This window comes from Bufo bufo, chromosome 2, assembly GCF_905171765.1.
Source record: "Bufo bufo chromosome 2, aBufBuf1.1, whole genome shotgun sequence".
Taxonomy (NCBI): Eukaryota; Metazoa; Chordata; class Amphibia; order Anura; family Bufonidae; genus Bufo; species Bufo bufo.
In genome coordinates, this window is record NC_053390.1 from 310,236,700 (window position 1) to 310,256,904 (window position 20,205).

At 46.6% G+C, this 20,205-nt stretch overlaps 1 protein-coding gene across 6 annotated transcripts in view; it reads right to left on the bottom strand.

Annotated features, from left to right (window-relative positions):
- Positions 1-301: 301 nt before the first annotated feature.
- The window catches only part of RABGGTA (Rab geranylgeranyltransferase subunit alpha), a 73,990-nt gene continuing 54,086 nt past the window's right edge, over positions 302-20,205 (bottom strand). For all 6 annotated transcript variants that reach the window (XM_040416934.1, XM_040416932.1, XM_040416935.1 and 3 more), the window contains exons 13-17: positions 13,357-13,445; positions 10,388-10,504; positions 10,194-10,307; positions 1,592-1,679; positions 302-506 (exon numbers count right to left, since the gene is read on the bottom strand). In XM_040416934.1, the coding sequence (XP_040272868.1) occupies positions 358-506; positions 1,592-1,679; positions 10,194-10,307; positions 10,388-10,504; positions 13,357-13,445 (557 nt within the window). In that variant the 3' untranslated portion in view covers positions 302-357. The remainder of the gene's footprint in view (positions 507-1,591; positions 1,680-10,193; positions 10,308-10,387; positions 10,505-13,356; positions 13,446-20,205) is intronic.

Consider the following 20,205-nt stretch of genomic DNA (forward strand, 5'->3'; position numbering starts at 1 on the left):
CCATGTCACCAATATACCTTTATCCTAAACGACATTCAGATACTAAAACCACACCACAAATATAATTAATATACAACTCCAAGGTGGTCTAGGCCTGGAAAGCCTGTGTGGTAGACATGGCCAAGGAAATGTATGCATCAGTGTATATATTAATGGTACATGCTTGTCGGGAAGAACATTCTACTATATGAGCAGGAGACGGGATTTTTCTAAATTCCATTTTTTTTTTGGCAGTATAAAAATATCTCTGAAATGAAAAGATCCCATTACTTTAAAAAGAATATTGAACACAAGCCAAAGATAGAACGGAAATTCTTTATTTATAATGTGACAATAATAACGGCCATAATAAATATGTCACATCTCAATAAGGGACACATGCGGTAGAAGAGCTCTGAGCTTGTCTTCGGCATCTTCAGTTTCACATATGGGGTTTTCTTGTAAACGTAGGACAGAGAGTCGAGGGCAGCTACAAAGAGCTTGGAGGTTCAGAACATTCTCAATTTCTAAGACATGTTTAAGGAAAAGAAAGATTACGTTTTGACAATTACACAGAGAAATGTACAGTACATTTTTTTAATGCATGCTAATACTTATATCTGCCACAACACAGTAGGGTCCCATAGAAGGTACTATGCTTAAGATCTGTAGAAGGTGCTATGCTTAAGGCCATACAGTGGTTAAAGGAGTCAAACATGGCTGCTTTCTTCCAAACACAGCACCACCCCTATCCACAGACTGTATTTGGTATTGCAGTTTAGCTCCATTGGAGTCAAAGGGACTGACCTGCAATACCGCACACATCTTGTGGACAGGGGTGGTGCTGGTTTTGGAAGAAAGCAGACATGTATTTCTAATCCTGGACAATCCCTTAAATAAATCTGTAATCATTATTCCTATTCCTTCCAACTATCACATGCATGATTGGTTTGGCCAAACATACATGTGTTCTTAGTGGCGAGAGGGGAGGAAGCTGCTGCAAGACATTTCTGCAGCATCTTATCTTCTGCCAGTATAAAAGCATTGGATGTTCAAATTCAACTTGCCTGATCTTTATTTTCCCTGATATTATCTTTTTTTTACTAATTCAATCTAAGAGATGGAAGCAGACCTAGCTGCCACCTCAGAACCCCAGGTATTCATATGTCAAATATGCCGTCAGAATTATGGCTTCCTGCTTTCCTGCCATTCTTCTTGGCTAATTCTATTGACGAGTTTCACCTCAGTCCTTCAGGCGTTGTGCACAAAGCCCTGTGCTTGCATTAGAGAACCTGAAGGACCTCTATGATTAAGTTCTGAATAATGCGAAACTGGTGAAGAGTTTCTTCATAGGCATTTAAGATACCTAGGAACGGTTTTTAATATACTGTATGCAAATGACAGTAACAAGTCATTTCACCAGGCATTGCCTTTTTCTTTTACAACACACAAGTAGGTAGACACCATGTAGCAGGATATTAGTTGTCTCCCCCTCCCAAGATGACAGTTACAGGGAAAGTGGACAATTATTATTTGCGGTGTTAAAAACACATTTGCCTTTGCAGGAGAGGAATCTTTGAACTGAAAATGAACAATTGACTTAAAAGGATACTATTAAACTGCAAAGACAACTCTTCAAGCCTTGGTAAATTCCACACTCCTTCTAGATGTGAAATCTCATTATTGTCTACTTCCAGCACCTTGAGAAAAATGTAAGGAGGAATGATAACCACTGCAAACAAAATACTTAAAATCGACAATAATTCAACAGTTAAGTGTGGATTGTTTTCACACAGTGCAATGTAAATTACATAGGGTGGTTATGTTTGTGTAATTTGTTCATTGGGTGGAGAGCTCGAGGACTGCAATGAATGGATGGATTTGTTGGTGACCTTAGGAGCATGCGCTTCCATACTGCAGACTATCTGTATAGATGTCACACGTCAATACGTGCTCAAACTAAATCACTGTAATTGTGTCACTTGGCAAATGACAACCTGAGAACAATTTACCACTTAGGTGGCTGCTGGATAACGAGATTTTTGTATAACTTACCAGTAAAATCTCTTTCTCGCTCTTTCCTTGGGGGACACAGAAGACCTTGGGTATAGCTCATCTCCCTAGGAGGCGTGACACTAAGTGAAGACTGTTAAGCCCCTCCTCCCCAGCTATACCCTCAGCCTGGAGAGAGAGACTGCCAGTTGCGTGTCCAAGTAGTGAGAAAAGGCAAAGTCCAAAAAGTGGAACCAACAAGCCAACTACCCAAAGGGTAAAACAAACTCGGAAACAGTCAGAGAAGAACAAAGAATGGGTGGGTGCTGTGTCCCCCAAGGAAAGAGCGAGAAAGAGATTTTACTGGTAAGTTATACAAAAATCTCGTTTTCTCGCCCAGTTTCCTTGGGGGACACAGAAGACCTTGGGACGTTCAAAAGCAGTCCAAAGGGGGAGGGACCACAGCACCAAGGCGAAGCACCCGAAGGCAACAAAAAACCCGCCGCCTGCAGACCAGGCGGCCCAAGGCAGCATACGCCGAAGGCCGAGTATGCACCCTGTAGAACTCGGTAAGGTGTGCAAGGAAGACCAGTGACCACCTTACAAATGCATGGCCGAAGCCTAATGCCTCCGGCCCAGGAAAAACCGACAGCTCTGGCAAAATGAATGGTGACACCAAAAGCAGAACCCTGCCCTTGGTGCGACAACCACAGCAAGAGCCACACTGAGAAAGCGGAGGAAAGCCACCCTGGAGGCCCTCAACCCTTGCGCGGACCTCCTGGGAACACAAGAGACCGAACGTCGACAAGAGTCGGAGATCTCCAAGTAAAAAACTGCAAGGCCCAAACAAACGTCCAAATCGGTGAAGTGTCCGTTCCCGGGGGTGGGAAGGGGAGGACGACTGCCTCAATGAAATGAAGGACAAACATCACCTTCAGAAGGAAGGAAGAGACGGAATGGAGAACAGCCCTGTCCTGGGGGAAGACAGAAGGCTCGGAACAAGAAGGGCCGCCACTCAGGCACCAGTCAGAGACACGATGGCTACAGAAACCCAACCGTACAGGACAGAAGGAGTACAGAGGACTTCTGTAACGACTCCAAGGAAAAATTGGAGCGCCAAGAGCCCAGTATGTGGTTCCCAGGACGGTAACGGAGGGCAGTACAAAGGAACCCAAGAGCCGCTCCATGGAAGAAGTTCCTGACAGGCCCAGAGGGTCGGGGAACGCTGAAAGAGGAAGGACAGGAACGACACTTGATACCTCAAGCAACGGAGTCCCAGCCCCAGGGCCGGGCTGGAGAAAGACAGAACCATGGAGAGAGAAAGGCAGAGTGGGGGAACGCCCAGCTTCCCACAGAACCCCAGGTAAAGTCCTAAGTCCTACCACAGATCCTGGACGAAAACTCGGCTAGAAGCGAACACTAGCGAGCTCACTAGAGTCGCCTGGGCAAGCGGGCGAAAACCCAATGATCAGTAACACGGGCAGAACGGTCAGTAGAACTGGTCCCGTCGGCCCCGAACAATGTTGTCCCGTATCCACCCGGAGTGGGGGAGCAGACGGACAGGAACCGAAGGGTCCGCCCAGCAACCGCCCGATGCCAGGACAAGACAGGCTAAAGCCCAAGCCGATGTAGCCACCACAGGAAGACGGACTAAATGGTAGTCCTCCCAAGTTACCGAGAAGGTAAATCCATAGCAGAAACATTGCCTAGAATGGAAAAAACGCAATCTGCACCCAGCGGGAGGACAGAACGCGGTAGACCCGTTAGATAGGTACACAGCTAGTACAGTCAGTGTGGACAAGACACCAGAACCATCCACCTGAACAACCATGCTCTTCCCAGAGGGGAGGGCAGAGAAGGAACATCCTCTGAAGCGTGGCCGGAACAGAAGCCACATCGGAGAGATCCGTACCGAGTGGGAGCCAAACAGAACCGGCGAGAAAAGGCAGTCGAGACAGAGGCCGGGATAACACCCTCCAAAAGAAAGGAGGAGTGGGCATAGAGAAGCCATAGGACAGCTCAAAAGCAGGACCCCGCTACACTGAGACGCCCCGTTCACCGCTTCGCAGAAGGCGAATATCCTGAAGAACTCAAGGTGGATGTCCTCCGGACCTGGGTAAGCGAGCACCCAAGAGAAGTTGGGTGACCTTTCCCAAGAAGAGCGGCCCGAACCTGGTAGAAGGAAATAGTAGTAGGCGAGGGGACCGTAGTCCCACCAGAGCCAACATAGAATGCAAAGGGCGCTGCAGACAGCACTCTCGACTATGTGACCACTAGCGCAGGGAAACAATGCTGCGGGAAGACGAATGAGCACCGCCCAGCTCGGAGCAGTAGCGAGCAGGTAGAGGCCGTCTACTTATCTATAAGGCATTCATTTATTGTTTGTTGGACAACACCTTAGGCTTACACAGGTGGACAGAATGATCTCTTTAGAGAATAGTGCAAGGCTTGCTGCAAACACCGTCTCCCAAGAGAAAAAAAATATGTCGCAGGAGGAAAGGAGGGATACGTACGAGTAGCCCCGTAAGCAGTGAGAAGGCCAACCCACCTACGGGACGAGAAGGTATACACGGCCCAACAACGCACAAAAACGTCCACTCACTGCCAAAATATCACTCAGCGAAGGCCAGCCAGAGTGCCACAGTATCTACCTGGCAAACTGCAGTCGGCAAGGGTGCAAAAGCCCGCCCCAAAAAAAAAAAGGGGGGAATGCCCAAGGCCGTACCTACGTCAGAGAAGTAGGGCATACCATACTTCGCCCCGAAGGGCGCCATGCACATAGCCACACAGTATCCAGCAGGAATGCAGGAGGTCCACCTAGTGAAAGGGGGGCATGCACAGGGCTATCCTAGCATTAAGTGAGTGTGCAACAACTCACCCAACACCGAAACTTCGTGAGAGTGTAACTACTCCCAATGAAGGGGAACATGTGCAAGTCCAATACGGCACATACAAGGACAGCCTTGGATCTCGTGAGCGTGCAAAATTCCGCCCATGGAATGAGGGATGGTCACGCACAAGGCCAGCACGGTATCCAATGGGAGCGCAAGCGTTCCACCCATGTTAGAGGGCCATGCTCAAGGCCAGCAACGTATCCGGTGAGAGTGTAGTATGCCGCCCAGAAAAGAGGGGGGGGGGGGGTCATGCACACGGTCAGCATCGCATCCAGGGAGAGTGCGATCAGTCGGTGAGAATGTGTGCATGTCACCTGAAGGAGGCGTGCCCATGGCCGGCAGCGAATCCAGTGAGAGTGCGTACACCGCCCACGGAAGAGGGGTCATGCATATGGCCGGCAGCGGATCCAGTGAGAGTGCAAGCACCCCGCCATGTATGGGGTTCATGCACATGGCCAACAACGTACCGGCGAGAGAACATCACCGACCGAGGGAGTGTATGAATGCCGCCACAGGGAAAATCCAATGAGAGTGCATCATACCACCTATGGAAAGTGGTCATGCACATGGCTGGCAGTGAATTCAGTGAGAGTGCCAAATGCCGTCCACGGAAGGGAGTCATGCCTATGGGCGTCAGCGAAATCAGAGAGTGCAGCATTCCGCCTATGGAAGGGGGTCACGCACATGATCGGCAACGAATCCAGTGAGAGTGCAGCGTTCCACCAATGGAAAGGGATCGTGCACATGGCCAGCACCGTATCTGGTGAGAGTGCAGTATTCCGCCTAAGAAAAAAGGGGTCATGCACAGATCGCAACGAATCTAGTGAGAGTGTAGCGTTCCGCCTATGGAAGGAGGTCGTGCACACGGCCAGCACCGTATCCGGTGAAACTGCAGTAGTCCGCCAATGAAAGGGGGATCATGCACAAGGCCAAACCGTAGCCAGGGAGAGTACAGTATCCCGCCCAGGAGGGGGGTCCCGCACATGGCAGTACCATAACTAAAGAGGGTGACGAATGCTGCCTACAGAAAAGGCCGCATGCACTTGACCAGCGCCGTATCGTGAGAGAGGGCTAGAAGGGTAAAATGACCCTGGCAGCGCCGCAGCCGGGGAGTGCGACATGCCGCCTAGGGAAGGGGGGCATGTACTGACATGAGGCTGCAGCGTCCTGCGCAGCCCACAAGTTATATATATAAAAAAATTCTTTTTTTTTTTTTTTTTTATATATATATATATATATATATATATATATATATATAACAGAAAAGGGGAGCCACCTACAGGGGCACTGGGGGGTTCCATACAGGCCCATCTGAAGCCGGCCTGTACCCAAAGGGTTAAACAGGGATCCGGCCAGGAGGGCGGCGCTGCGATCCCCTGGGGGCAGCCATACAGGCCCATCTGAAGCCGGCCTGTACCGCGGCGCTGCGATCCCCTGGGGGCACCCATACAGGCCATCTGAAGCCGGCCTGTACCCAAAGGGTTAACAGGGATCCGGCCTGGAGGGCGGCGCTGCGATCCCCTGGGGGCGGGGGAACCTCCCGGCGGGAAGAATTCCCGCCTGGAGAAGTTCCAGCCCCCTCCAACAGAGGCCTAGTAATTGTAGGCCGTGAAGCCGGGGCCTAAATTATTAGCGGCGCCCGGCTGACCGGGGCCGCACAGTATTCAAGTACCGGCCGGGGAACGAAGCGGCGCATGCACATGCCGGCCGCGGGTGCCCACCCCGCGGGCCGGAAGAGGCGGGGACCCGGATAGAGCGCCGGGATCGCGGCCGTAAAGCCTGCGGTGCCCGGCCGACCGGAATATTCCGACGGTCGGCCTGGGGCTGTTGAAGCATAGCGCTCATATTGCAGGCCGCGGGTGCCCACCCCGCTGCCCAGAAGCGAGGACCCTGCGCTCGGCAGCCATTTTACCCATGGAGCGGGCCCTGGCTTATAACAGCGCACCATGTGGCCAACAGCCACAACCACCTTGCCCTTGGGCCGGTGCCCGTGAGGGCAGAGGAGGGTCAGGAGCAGCAAGGCTCTGGCCCTGAAGCAGTAGCCGGTAAGAGGGAGGGGGACCCTGAGACCGGGTGCCTGTGAGGGTGGGACGCCTGCATAACCCCTCAGTCAGGGGCAGCTAGTTGCGGACCTCTGCAGCTCCCCAGGCATTCTTCTTGTAGGGAGAAGGGTGCCAATGACCTATGGAGGCCAGGAGAGAGGGAGCAGAATGTCGCCCTGCGGCAGCCCAGGGGCCAGCCTAGGTCTAGCAGGGACAGAAGGGTCCATAGGCCCAGTATAGGGTCAGGCACGCAGGAGACCGGGGGGGGACGGGGACGTTGGGCTGGAGCAGCCAATCTCTCACCATAGACGTCTTCACCCTCGGTCCGTTCCAGCAGGGTCGCCCCTTCAGCTACTGGCACCGTAGTGGCAGGACGCTGGAAGGGGGACTTGGCGTGCGGGCGACCCTTGCGCTGGCGGGATGTAGGGGAGCTGGGCTGCCCTGATCCACCTTGCCTTCTGTGGGGGAGGCAGCCGTGCGGGTGACCGGCACTGGCGCAGCTCAACCCCGGGAGAAACAGAGAGGTCTAGTGCGTCTCTGTTGTCCCTGATGATCTGGAACAAAAAGAAAAGAAAAAAGTAAAAATCTAAAATTTAAACAAGGAGAAACCAGCCCTGCAGAGCAGGGAGTGTCTTGCCTCCTTGGACACTAAGCAAAAACTGGCAGTCTCTCTCTCCAGGCTGAGGGTATAGCTGGGGAGGAGGGGCTTAACAGTCTTCACTTAGTGTCACGCCTCCTAGGGAGATGAGCTATACCCAAGGTCTTCTGTGTCCCCCAAGGAAACTGGGCGAGAAAAGTACATGATGCAAGAAGAGCATCCTGAAGGCAAATTAATTAGGCGAAGATGCAAGGTCGTGGAGCATGAGAAAACTTCAAAAACTTCAAAAACTTAAAGGGAACCTGTCACCGGGATTTTGGGTATAGAGCTGAGGAAATGGGCTGCTAGATGGCCGCTAGCACATCCGCAATACCCAGTCCCCATAGCTCTGTGTGCTTTTATTGTGTATAAAAACCGATTTGACACAAATGCAAATTAACCTGAGATGAGTCAGAGCTTGAAAATACGACTCTTCTCTGGTCACACAAGTAAGATATGACTCTTTTATGTTAATTTGCATATGTATCAAATAGTTTTTTGGGGGACTGGGTATTGTGGTTGTGCTAGTGGCCATCTAGCAACCCATGTCCTCAGCTCTATACACAAAATCCCGGTGACAGGTTCCCTTTAAATTATAACTCATCTTTGCATTTATTACATCAATTCAAATTGCAGTAACCACTGAAAAAAGTCAGTGATGTTATTCTGGCTCTTGTGAATTAAAATCAAAACTGACGTCCCATGATTAATAACATGAGGCAGTGGCAAAAGCGAGAAAAAACTTTGGAACTGGACTGATGACACAAAGTAAGCAGCAAAAAATAAAACAAAGGAAACAAAAATGCAACATAGCCCTAAAACCACTGGGGAAAAAACTAAAATCCCAATAACATATGAATTTAGAATTAGTCTTTTAATGTTTTAGTTAGTTTATTACACAAAATTCACTCAGCCAATCTGTCAGCCTCATGTTCTTTCCACTACAGAGCTTTGGGAGAAGATAAATTAAAACTTTAAACTTATTAAACTGTGAATGTGTAAAGAGCTAAAATCTTTTGATGAGGTTTCCTATGTCACAGAATATGTCTTGGTGATGTTTAGTGTGCTTTTCCTTTTTTTAAATTTAATCTATTGGTTATTCCTCTGGATCAGTATCTGATCGGTGAGGGTTGACGCCTGGGAACCCTGCCAATCCTGTATTTGGTGCCTTCTCAAAACAGCTGATGGGTGGGGTCCCACCAATCAGATACTGATGACCTATCCAAAAGATATCAGTATAAAAATCTCGGAAAACTCTTTTAAAGTGTTTTCCCGGTATATGATGTACACTCACCTAAAGAATTATTAGGAACACCATACTAATACGGTGTTGGACCCCCTTTTGCCTTCAGAACTGCCTTAATTCTACGTGGCATTGATTCAACAAGGTGCTGATAGCATTCTTTAGAAATGTTGGCCCATATTGATAGGATAGAATCTTGCAGTTGATGGAGATTTGAGGGATGCACATCCAGGGCACGAAGCTCCCGTTCCACCACATCCCAAAGATGCTCTATTGGGTTGAGATCTGGTGACTGTGGGGGCCATTTTAGTACAGTGAACTCATTGTCATGTTCAAGAAACCATTTTTCCAGTCTTCAACAGTCCAATTTTGGTGAGCTCGTGCAAATTGTAGCCTCTTTTTCCTATTTGTAGTGGAGATGAGTGGTACCCGGTGGGGTCTTCTGCTGTTGTAGCCCATTCACCTCAAGGTTGTGCGTGTTGTGGCTTCACAAATGCTTTGCTGCATACCTCGGTTGTAACGAGTGGTTATTTCAGTCAACGTTGCTCTTCTATCAGCTTGAATCAGTCGGCCCATTCTCCTCTGACCTCTAGCATCCACAAGGCATTGTTGCCCACAGGACTGCCGCATACTGGATGTTTTTACCTTTTCACACCATTCTTTGTAAACCCTAGAAATGGTTGTGCATGAAAATCCCAGTAACTGAGCAGATTGTGAAATACTCAGACCGGCCCGTCTGGCACCAACAACCATGCCATGCTCAAAATTGCTTAAATCACCTTTCTTTCCCATTCTGACATTCAGTTTGGAGTTCAGGAGATTGTCTTGACCAGGACCACCCCCCTAAATGCATTGAAGCAACTGCCATGTGATTGGTTGACTAGATAATTGCATTAATGAGAAATAGAACAGGTGTTCCTAATAATTCTTTAGGTGAGTGTATATCATGATGTATAAAATATTGATCTTCTAAGGTTGGGTTCACATCGTGTTTTTCTCATCCGATTAACGTATACAAAAAGGTATACGTTTAATGGATGCCTCAGACAGACAGTGGCATCCATTCACCGCAGAGTTCCGCTGTATAAAAAAAAAAAAAGCATACTTTTTTTACTGGACTGTGAAGTACCGTATACAAGAACATGGTGTGCTGCTTTTTTGTCTCCATTTTTTCTAATGTATATGTCACACGGAGGCATAAAACGTGTGTGAACCCTTATGTAGGTAAAATCATACATACAGCAGATACATTAGTACAAAATGTCACTTCTAGGGCATTTTCTGTCAGGGTCCCTCTGGTTGAGAATTACTGCCATAGGTATATCTAAAGCTGTAGCTTCAAACACTTGTATTTCTAAACATTCTGTAGAATAGCCCCACCTCAATAGAAATCCCTGGACACATACCTCAATATATCGTAACATGGAGAAATCACTGGGAAGACTACGAAGCTTATTATTCGAAAGACACATGTGACTGGTCAATAACAAGTGGTCTAGGTGATACAATCGCGTGAGATCCTGAGACGAGAATGACAGGCTTTAGATAAAGATAATACATTCTCTTTCTAAGACTGCAATCACATGACTGGACATATTACCTTATGTGAAATTATGATCACATTTGCTTCTGCATATTCCATTTTTAAAATCGCATTTTCTATCTGGAACTTGCTGCGCAGGTCATCATAGTAACCCGAACGCATTGGGTCCACGACCTGTGACAGAATTCAGAACAGAAGTCCTTGGGCAATTAGTGTACTTCCTTTACAGGGTGGAACAATTGTTTCACCCGATTGGTCATGTTATGTAATCATCCATTATTTCCTTACCAAATTATTTCAAAATGTCAGGTCTCCTCCTCACCATCAACAATTACTGACTTCAATGGAATCCCCAAACCATAGCTTCAATACAGATAATCTGTGTCACAATTGTTAGCCTGGTCGTCTTCTAGCACTATTTATCTATGGGTCATTTTCCTCGCACAACGGGAGGACACGTCAATTCCCTTCCATAAAAGAATGGGCAAGTGTGTGCGTGATACTATATGCACCTCTGAGGAACGGCCAAATGTGAATGGACGGGATCACTACGAAGTCGCTGTGGAACAATTGATCACTTATACATTTGAAATGGAACAAGAGGAATTGCAATTAAAGGGAGTCTGTTGCCTCCAAAAGCGCGCCGTCGTGTAGGGTAGGTGCTCTGAAAAATAACCATACTTTTCTTGTGAAAATCTGTTCCTCTAATCCTGAGAAATGCTTTTTACACAAATAAACATTTCAGGACGGGGCCGCTCTTGTCTGGGGCACCTTTGTTCTGCCAGTAACAGTGTCCAGCAACCCAGAGATTTGAGAGCAACTAGCAAAGACCGAGGGGAAGCCAGGTGTAAAACAGAGTGGCCCTGTCCATGGGGCACCGAAAACCTTATTAGCATAAAAATAAAATGAAGCATTCTCAGGATTAATGGAATGAATTTTAACAAGGAAGGTATGGTTATGTTTCGGGCACCTACCCTACATGGTGGTGTTTTACTATGAAACTGAGTTTAGAGGTGACAAACTCCCTTTAAGTAAACATCGTTTTACAGCGAGGTTAGAGGTCCGTGGCCACTAGCATTTCTCCTCTCCTTTCTACAGCTGACCGAAAAACTCACCTATCCCATTGTGCTATGGTCCTGGTCTCTCTCGACTGCCCCCATTTCCTTCCTCCTGATTGTTTGCCTGTGATAGCATGCATGGGCTAATCTGTTTCCAGCCTATTGCAGCAGTTCCCTGGGGTATATATGACACATTCCCTATGGGAGGGTGCCTGAACAATAAAGTTCCTATGTTATCTAGTTCCTGCCAAGGTGTTCCGCTACTGTGTATTCTTACTTTATGTGTCCTGACCTCTGCCTCATTACCGTATAGAACAGTGATGGCTAACCTCCGGCACTCCGAGTGTGGTGAAACTACGACTCCCAGCATGCTCCATTCATTTCTATGGAGTCCTGATAACAGCCAAGCACATGTACATCGTGGGAGTCATCGTTTTTCCACAGCTGGAGTGCCGGAGGTTAGCCATCACAGGTATAGACCCTATTCATCCAGTCCTGACCTGTTGGCTGTTTGACAGTGTTGCACAAACTCTGCCTGTTTTGACCACTGCTTGTTCTATGACCATACCTCTGCCTGTCCCCTTGGTACTATGCACCAGGATCTCTTGACCCACCTGGGTCAGAAGCCACTGAACAGAGACTACTCCTTGAGGTAGCAGCCGGGTGCCCCCCCTTTAGGGAAGTACAAATCCCCTGACTGGAGTAAAATGATGAATACCAGGGGACCACCGCCTCAAGTCAAATTCATTCAGTGGCACACTGTGTTCACACTGCGCAGGACAGTGTAGTAAATCCGATTGGTCAATATGGTCTTTAATGTGTTTGGACACCTTAGTGACTGAAACCTGCTCCTAGTTTTAAGACTTTTCTCATGTGGACATATGAGCTGTGTTTCTAGGATGCTGCTGTCTCCCCCTTCAAACAGCAGAGAGCTGTCAGAAAGCGGCAGAATGCAATGGTAGATTTATGTCATATACTGTATGCAGCACCAGCAGGTACGGGAAGGACTTGGACATACTCTTCAGAAGCAAAATGGTAAGAAAAGTTTAATGAAGGTTATTTAGAAACTTGCTTCATCTGGCATAAAGCAGTGCAATCGGTTTACATCCTTTAATGAACAGGCCATGTATAGAGGTGTAATAACATTGCTGGAAAGTCTTTGCAGATTCTGCGAGCAGTAACCGTTATCCTTCCGGTATGATAATGTTTGCCAGTGCTGCTCTGGCAAAATCTGATTCTGATGCGTATGGAGCAGGTTTTTGGATAGGCTAATACTGTTTCCTGCTCTATAATGGGCTAGAACTAGTTCAGTGCTACCTATTCTTTTTCTAAAATTTACATTAAAAAAATTAAGACAATACATGTATGAAAGGCTCACAAGAATTGATGTAGACATTCATATAGAAACATGCTTAGGACTCAGTTTTCTCTCCATATAAAAGACAATTCATTGAGATAAGGAGGATGGATTCTGCATTGCTATGAGCAATATGTTTAACATGATACTGCACACAGTTTAAAAAAAAAAAGAAAATAATTTAAAAGGGAACCTGTGACCGGGATTTTGTGTAGAGAGCTGAGGCCATGGGCTGCTAGATGGCCGCTGGCACATCCGCAATACCCAGTCCCCATAGCTCTGTGTGCTTTTATTGTGTAAAAAAACCGATTTGATACATATGCAAATTAACCTGAGATGAGTCCTGTCCCTGACTCCTCTCAGGGACAGGACTCATCTCAAGTTAATTTGTATATGTATAAAATCAGGGTTTTTTTACACAATAAAAGCACATAGAGCTATGGGGACTGGGTATTGCGGATGTGCTAGCAGTGATCTAGCAGCCCATGGCCTCAGCTCTGTACATAAAATCCTGGTGACAGGTCCCCTTTAAGTAAAGGTAACAATAATGGGACACTGTAATAGAAATAGATGGCTATTACAATTATCATACAACAGACAATGTGATATACCTTCAGTGTATCGAAGTAACAGAGTGACTCTTTCTCATAAAGTAATGGATCCAGGGCACGCATTAAGAGAATTATAGTCAGTAGACACCCTAGACATAAAATGGAAGAAACATTAAATGAGGTGGTTGAATAAAAACGGCATTTGCTAGACAAATAAGCCACAGAAATTATTAAATGCTTCGAAATTACAGAAAAAAAAAAATAATAATAAAAATTGATGCTTAAGAATCTGTGTGGGTGTCCCCGAAGCTGAGGATGCTTGATTGACAGGGCTAGCCGAGACATCACAATCCCATGCTTGCACCGCTGCACTAATTAGTGGCACAAGTGGAGAGGCTCTGCGTCCACAAGCGGTGCAACGACTGTGCCCGTGTCACTACCCGGAGGTGTACTGGCACATGCACAGTTGCTGCTAAAGTAGCAGAAGCAGAGCCTCTGCGCTTGCGTCGCTACGGGGAGCAGAGGAACAGGCACAATATTGTCAGGGCTGGCTGAGATGTCCAGCTATTACAAACAAGCGGCAGGGAGGGCGTCCTCAGCTTCGGGTGCACCCTGTTACAGGTTCGCTCATCTCTACAGTTCTCATTACTGTTTGCTACAATGTCTTCCAGTCGAGGCTCAAGCCTTACAGTTTTATCACAGGTTTGCCTAGACCGGATTCTAATGAAGTTTTCAAAAATCCATTCAAATGTCAAAAAGCGGAGTTGATTTTAGAGTATACTGCCATCTCAAATCCATAGCAGGTCTATTATGCAGATTTGCAGTGGATTTCACCAACTGCAATATATATGCAAATAAGAGAAATAACTGTCTTTATGAAAGGGTTGTGCCACCATTAAATGTATTTTTTTAAATATAATTCAACATGAAAAAACTGTTCGTTTTGTAATTTACTACTACAAAAATCTCTAGTTGTTGGGTATCGTTTACTTTATTATAATGGGTGCCCCCTAGTGTTTAATCTGTATAGTAATGTGCATGTCCACTTTTCAACTGCCACCCACCATATCTACTTTTAGAAGCTGTGTCAGTTAGGGTGGGTTCACACTAGCGTTAGGGATTCCGTTATGGCTTTCTTTTATAACATGGTTATAATAGAAGTTTATGGGAAAGCATAACGGATCCGTCTCGGTCCTGTTATGCAAGACGGAAAACAAAGTCCTGTCGACAGGACTTTGTTTTCCGTCTTGCATAACTGGAACCAGACGGATCCGTTTTGATTCCCATAGACTTCTATTAGGACGGAGAGCAAACGGAATGCCTTTTAAAGGCTTCAGTTTAGCATTCCGTCATAATACGGGCAGAAGAACGGATCCGTCCTTTCGTCTTATGGATTCCGTTATAACCATGTTATAACGGAAAGCCATAACGGAATCCCTAACGCTAGTGTGAACCCACCCTTACAGGGAAAGAGTAAGCTGCAGTAGAAGGGACACTCCCCCTGAGCTGTGACAGGGAGAGAGCTGTAGCAGAACAGACACCCCCCAAGCTGTAACAGGTACAGTGAGTGTGTCCTCAGGAAAGGACATGACCCCTGAGAAAAGACACACCCTTTAACTGCCAGTTTGAAAAAAAAAATGTAGCAGAGCAATTGGAGCAGTGAATGCGGAGATCTTTGGGTCCATGTGAGGTACAGGGTTCGTTCTACCTTTGTCATGCACTATATTAAAACCCAGGTGTCAGGTACCCAAATACTGGTGGGGCCCATTCATGTAGCTGATGAGGATTACAGGATAGAGATTCTCCTATATGTGTAAAGTAGCACATAAGAAAAAAATGTCTGGAACAAGCTGTGACACAGCATGAGAAAGAGCATCGTCTGAACCATTCCTGGGAGTGAGCTGTCTGTATTTTGCACACACGAGATTCTACAAATAAATCCTATTTGAAGACAACCTGTCACCTTTCCTGGCATGTCTAATACCTGTATTCCCTATTAATTGAGAACACTGAAGCATTTATTCTTAAAGCCTTCAGGGTATATTCAGATCTTACACTTGAGGGTGAGCGTTTGAATACACCCTTAGGGCTCATTCACACGACCGTGGTTTGGTTCCGCATCCAAACCGCATTTTTTGTGGCTCGGGGGCGGACCTATTCACTTCAACGGGGCCGCAAAAGATGCGGACAGCACTCTGTGTGCTGTCCGCATCCGTTGCTCCGTTCCGTGGCCCCGCAAAAATTATAAGTCATGTCCTTGAGGAAATTGCGGAAGGCACACGTGCGTCATCCATGTTTTTTTGCGGATCCGAAATTTGCGGACCGCAAAACATGGCACGGTCGTGTGAACAAGCCCTTAAAGTGATATTCCTATTTTACATTCATGACATATCCACACTATGTTAAAGGGGTATTCCCATCACATACAATGGGGGCATATTGCTAGGATATGCCCCCATTGTCTGATAGGTGCGGGTCCCACCTCTGGGACCCGCACCTACAAGGAGAACGGAGTGGAGAGATTGGTGGCTGCAGGATCACGGATTTCCCTGCAGTGTGTCCTTCATTCATTTCCCTGCTTTGTTCTCGTTGTAGGTGCGGGTCCCAGAGGTGGGACCCGCACCTTTTTGAGACAATGGGGCATATACTACCAATATGCCCCCATTGTATGTAAATGGAAAACTCCTTTAAGTTAAAGGTTATGTACACCTTCTGGGGCAATTTTTTTTTTATGATTGCATTTTACAAATTTTGGGCTAAGAATATTTTTTCCAATTGGTCTTTATTAAAAATATTGAGCCATTCTGTCACAAAGGATTAACTTTTTCTGGCCGTGTGAATGGTACTTTCAATGTGTGCCGTTCATCTAATAACATTCTTCTGAGCAAGATAAAAGCCAACCTATAATGAGTGTTTATCTCTGACCTTATAAAAGGAGCCTGTCAGCTCCCTGCCTGACGGACCAGAGAGAAAATTCCGAACCAGCTACTAGATAAACTCAAAGCTGTGCAGGGAAAACGGCTCAATATTTTTAAATAATTTTTAAGACCAATTGAAAAAAATTATTTTTAGCTCAAAATGAGTACAACGCAATAAAAAAAAAAATTGCCACCAGAGGTGTACATGGCCTTTGGTTCACACCTGAGCGTTTTACAGCACGTTCCTACGCGCTGTAAAACGCTCAACAGGCAAGAACCAATGCTTCCCTATGGGCATGGTTCTCACCTGAGCGTTTTACAGCGTGTACGAACGCGCTGTAAAACGCCATACGCTCCAAGAAGTACAGGAGCTTCTTTGGGGCGTATATGTACGGGAACGCGCGACCAGACTTCCGGGAACGCGCGACTATGGCCGTTGCTTGTTGCCTGAGCCGCGTCTGTAAACGCGCGATACAATCGCGCATACAGAGCGCTCCTTCGGTACGCTCAGGTCTGAACCCAGCGTTAGGGTTTGCAGACACTGGTGGCAAATAAAAAGCAATGTACTCTTGGCACAGGTCCAACCGTTGTAAACACACAGCTGATTTGTTTCATCCCATAGATTGCTTTCTTGATGGCTTTATGCTGTTTTTAGCAGTTCATGCTAGAGATCATTGGGGGTCACATGAGTAGAACCCAAAACAATCATACATTAAAAAGATTTTCCGGGAGTTCAATATTGATTGACTGATCAGCTGCTGGAAGAGGCCAGTGACTTCATGTTCATCAGTCACATGGCTTATATGCAGCTCAGTTCCATAAAAGTGAATGGACTTGGGCTGTAATACCAAGCACAGCCTCTACATATACAAGGAGTGTAACTTAGATTGCTCACAATTATAAAGTAAATTGAGGCAACTTAACAGGTGGTGTAAACTAATGGATCCCATATACATTAGTGTATTGTCAGCACGATGTGTATGGGGAGCTCCCAACAGATGATGTCATCTTAGAAAAGGACTGGGTGCACTTTCTTTGCCCATACCCATTGTTGTCCTGGGACATAAGGGTCCACCTGAGGTCTGGCAGTGACTTTCTCCTCTCTCCCCATTTAAAACACATATATGATTGGTTTTACAGAGCTATTAAATGTGTTAGACAGTCTAATGGCATGCCAGATTTATCATCCAGCATCGGCCACTGTCAGGTCCAGACTGATAATGTAGCCTGCGGACAGAATCTCGATGGGCCACGCTGTAGGTCACATTGGGGGCTGGCTGGCTTGCACTTACTCCGAGTACTCAGGTCTTTCACAGTGGCAATGCACACAATGTTCACTCTGAGTGGTAGACAAAATGCTAATGAGGTCCTAAAGCTAGCTAGCTAGCTACTGTGTGGGTCTGCAGGTGTTACATTATATACCACCAGGGGCTGCGAGTCTTACATTATGTAGAATGAGGGGCTGCAAGTCTCACATTATATACTGTGAGGGTCTGCGGGCCTTACATTATATACTGTGAGGGACTGGGTTTGTGTGTTACAGTATGTACTGTGAGGAGCTGGGGGTGTTCCATTATATACTGTGAGGGGCTGGGTTGGTGTGTTACAGTATGTACTGTGAGGAGTTGGGGGTGTTACAATATATACAAGGAGTTGGGGGTGTTACAATATATACTGTGAGGGCCTGCGGGTCTTACATTATATACTGTGAGGGCCTGCGGGTCTTACATTTATATACTGTGAGAGCCTGCAGTAGGGCTGAAATGATAACTCGAATTAATCGATTAACGCGACACAAAAAAAAATCCTCGAATCGATGATTCGTTTGTGCCATGTGACCACAGAGTGCGAGTGAAGAGCTTGCTATTACTCACGCTCCGTGGTCACCCACCTGCTCGCACAATGCTGCTTTGGAACCTGACGTACACACATTGTCAGGAAATTTTAGCTCACTGGTGCTGCAGCTGGGCACTGATGGTTAGGAGGGGGAGTGGTGGGCATTGGGGGAGGAGCTGATGACAGTGGGAGGGGGAGCAACTGATGACATGGGGGAGCTGGTGGCATTGGAGGGGGAGCTGATGGCACTGGGGTGGGGGAGAGCTGACACAATTAACATAGAAACATAGAATGTGTCGGCAGATAAGAACCATTTGGCCCATCTAGTCTGCCCAATATATCTGAATCCTATGAATAGTCCCTGGCCCTATCTTATATGAAGGATGGCATTATGCCTATCCCATGCATGCTTAAACCCCTTCACTGTATTTGCAGCTACCACTTCTGCAGGAAGGCTATTCCATGCATCCACTACTCTCTCAGTAAAGTAATACTTCCTTATATTACTTTTAAACCTTTGCCCCTCTAATTTAAAACTGTGTCCTCTTGTAGCAGTTTTTCTTCTTTTAAATATGCTCTCCTCCTTTACTGAGTTGATTCCCTTTATGTATTTAAAAGTTTCTATCATATCCCTTCTGTCTCTTCTTTCTTCCAAGCTATACATATTAAGGTCCTTTAACCTTTCCTGGTAAGTTTTATCCTGCAATCCATGTACTAGTTTAGTAGCTCTTCTCTGAACTCTCTCTAGAGTATCTATATCCTTCTGGAGATATGGCCTCCAGTACTGCGCACAATACTCCAAGTGAGGTCTCACCAGTGTTCTGTACAGCGGCATAAGCACTTCACTCTTTCTACTGCTTATACCTCTCCCTATACATCCAAGCATTCTGCTGGCATTTCGTGCTGCTCTAATACATTGTCTTCCCACCTTTAAGTCTTCAAAGATTTTTGGCTCTATGCACCACCACAATGGATTTGAAATGAAACGAACAAGATGTGCTTTAACTGCAGACTGTCAGCTTTAATTTGAGGGTATTTACATCCAAATCAGGTGAACGGTGTAGGAATTACAACAGTTTGCATATGTGCCTCCCACTTGCTAAGGGACCAAAAGTAATGGGACAATTGGCTTCTCAGCTGTTCAATGGCCAGGTGTGTGTTATTCCCTCATCATCCCCATTGGACTGTGCTTCACAGTGCAGATGGACAATGACCCAAAGCATACTGCAAAAGCAACCAAATAGTTTTTTAAGGGAAAGAAGTGGAATGTCATGGCCAAGTCAATCACCTGACCTGAATCCGATTGAGCATGCATTTCACTTGCTGAAGACAAAACTGAAGGGAAAATGCCCCAAGAACAAGCAGGAACTGAAGAAAGTTGCAGTAGAGACCTGACAGAGCATCACCAGGGATGAAACCCAGCGTCTGGTGATGTCTATGCGCTCCAGACTTCAGGCTGTAATTGACTGCAAAGGATTTGCAACCAAGTATTAAAAAGTGAAAGTTTGATTTATGATTATTACTCTGTTCCATTACTTTTGATCCCTTAACAAGTGGGAGGCACATATGCAAACTGTTGTAATTCCTACACCGTTCATCTGATTTGGATGTGTGAGGGTGATACCGTATGCTGGCTCGTGTGGTTAGTGTGTCAGGGCTGCTTTGTAGTCCCACAGGTGCACCGTTAGACTGTTTTAACCACTTCACATCCGCTCATAGGATATAAAAGTCATATGGGTGGATGTTTATCTCTGAATGGACATTCTGCAGCTGCCGAGCGGCAGGGCAACCCAGAGAGAAGGCAGGGACAGTTCCCAGGTGTCCCTGCCTTCTAGATCGCTGTATACAGACCAGGGATCGACCGATTATCGGTTTTACCGATATTATCGGCCGATATTGAGGATTTTGACAGTTATCGGTATCGGCCTCTATTTTGCCGATATACCGATAACGTATTGGGAACACAGAACGCGCTGCTCTCCGTGTTCCCTCTGCAGCACAGGGGAGAAGGAAGCAGTGTCTCCCTCCCCCTGTGCTGCCGCTGCCGCCAATGAGAGGAGAGAAGACAAGAGGAGGGGAGGGGCTGTGGCCACCGCTCCACCAATAAAGATTAGTCTTTCATTAATTCATATACAGGAGGCGGGAGCTGGCTGCA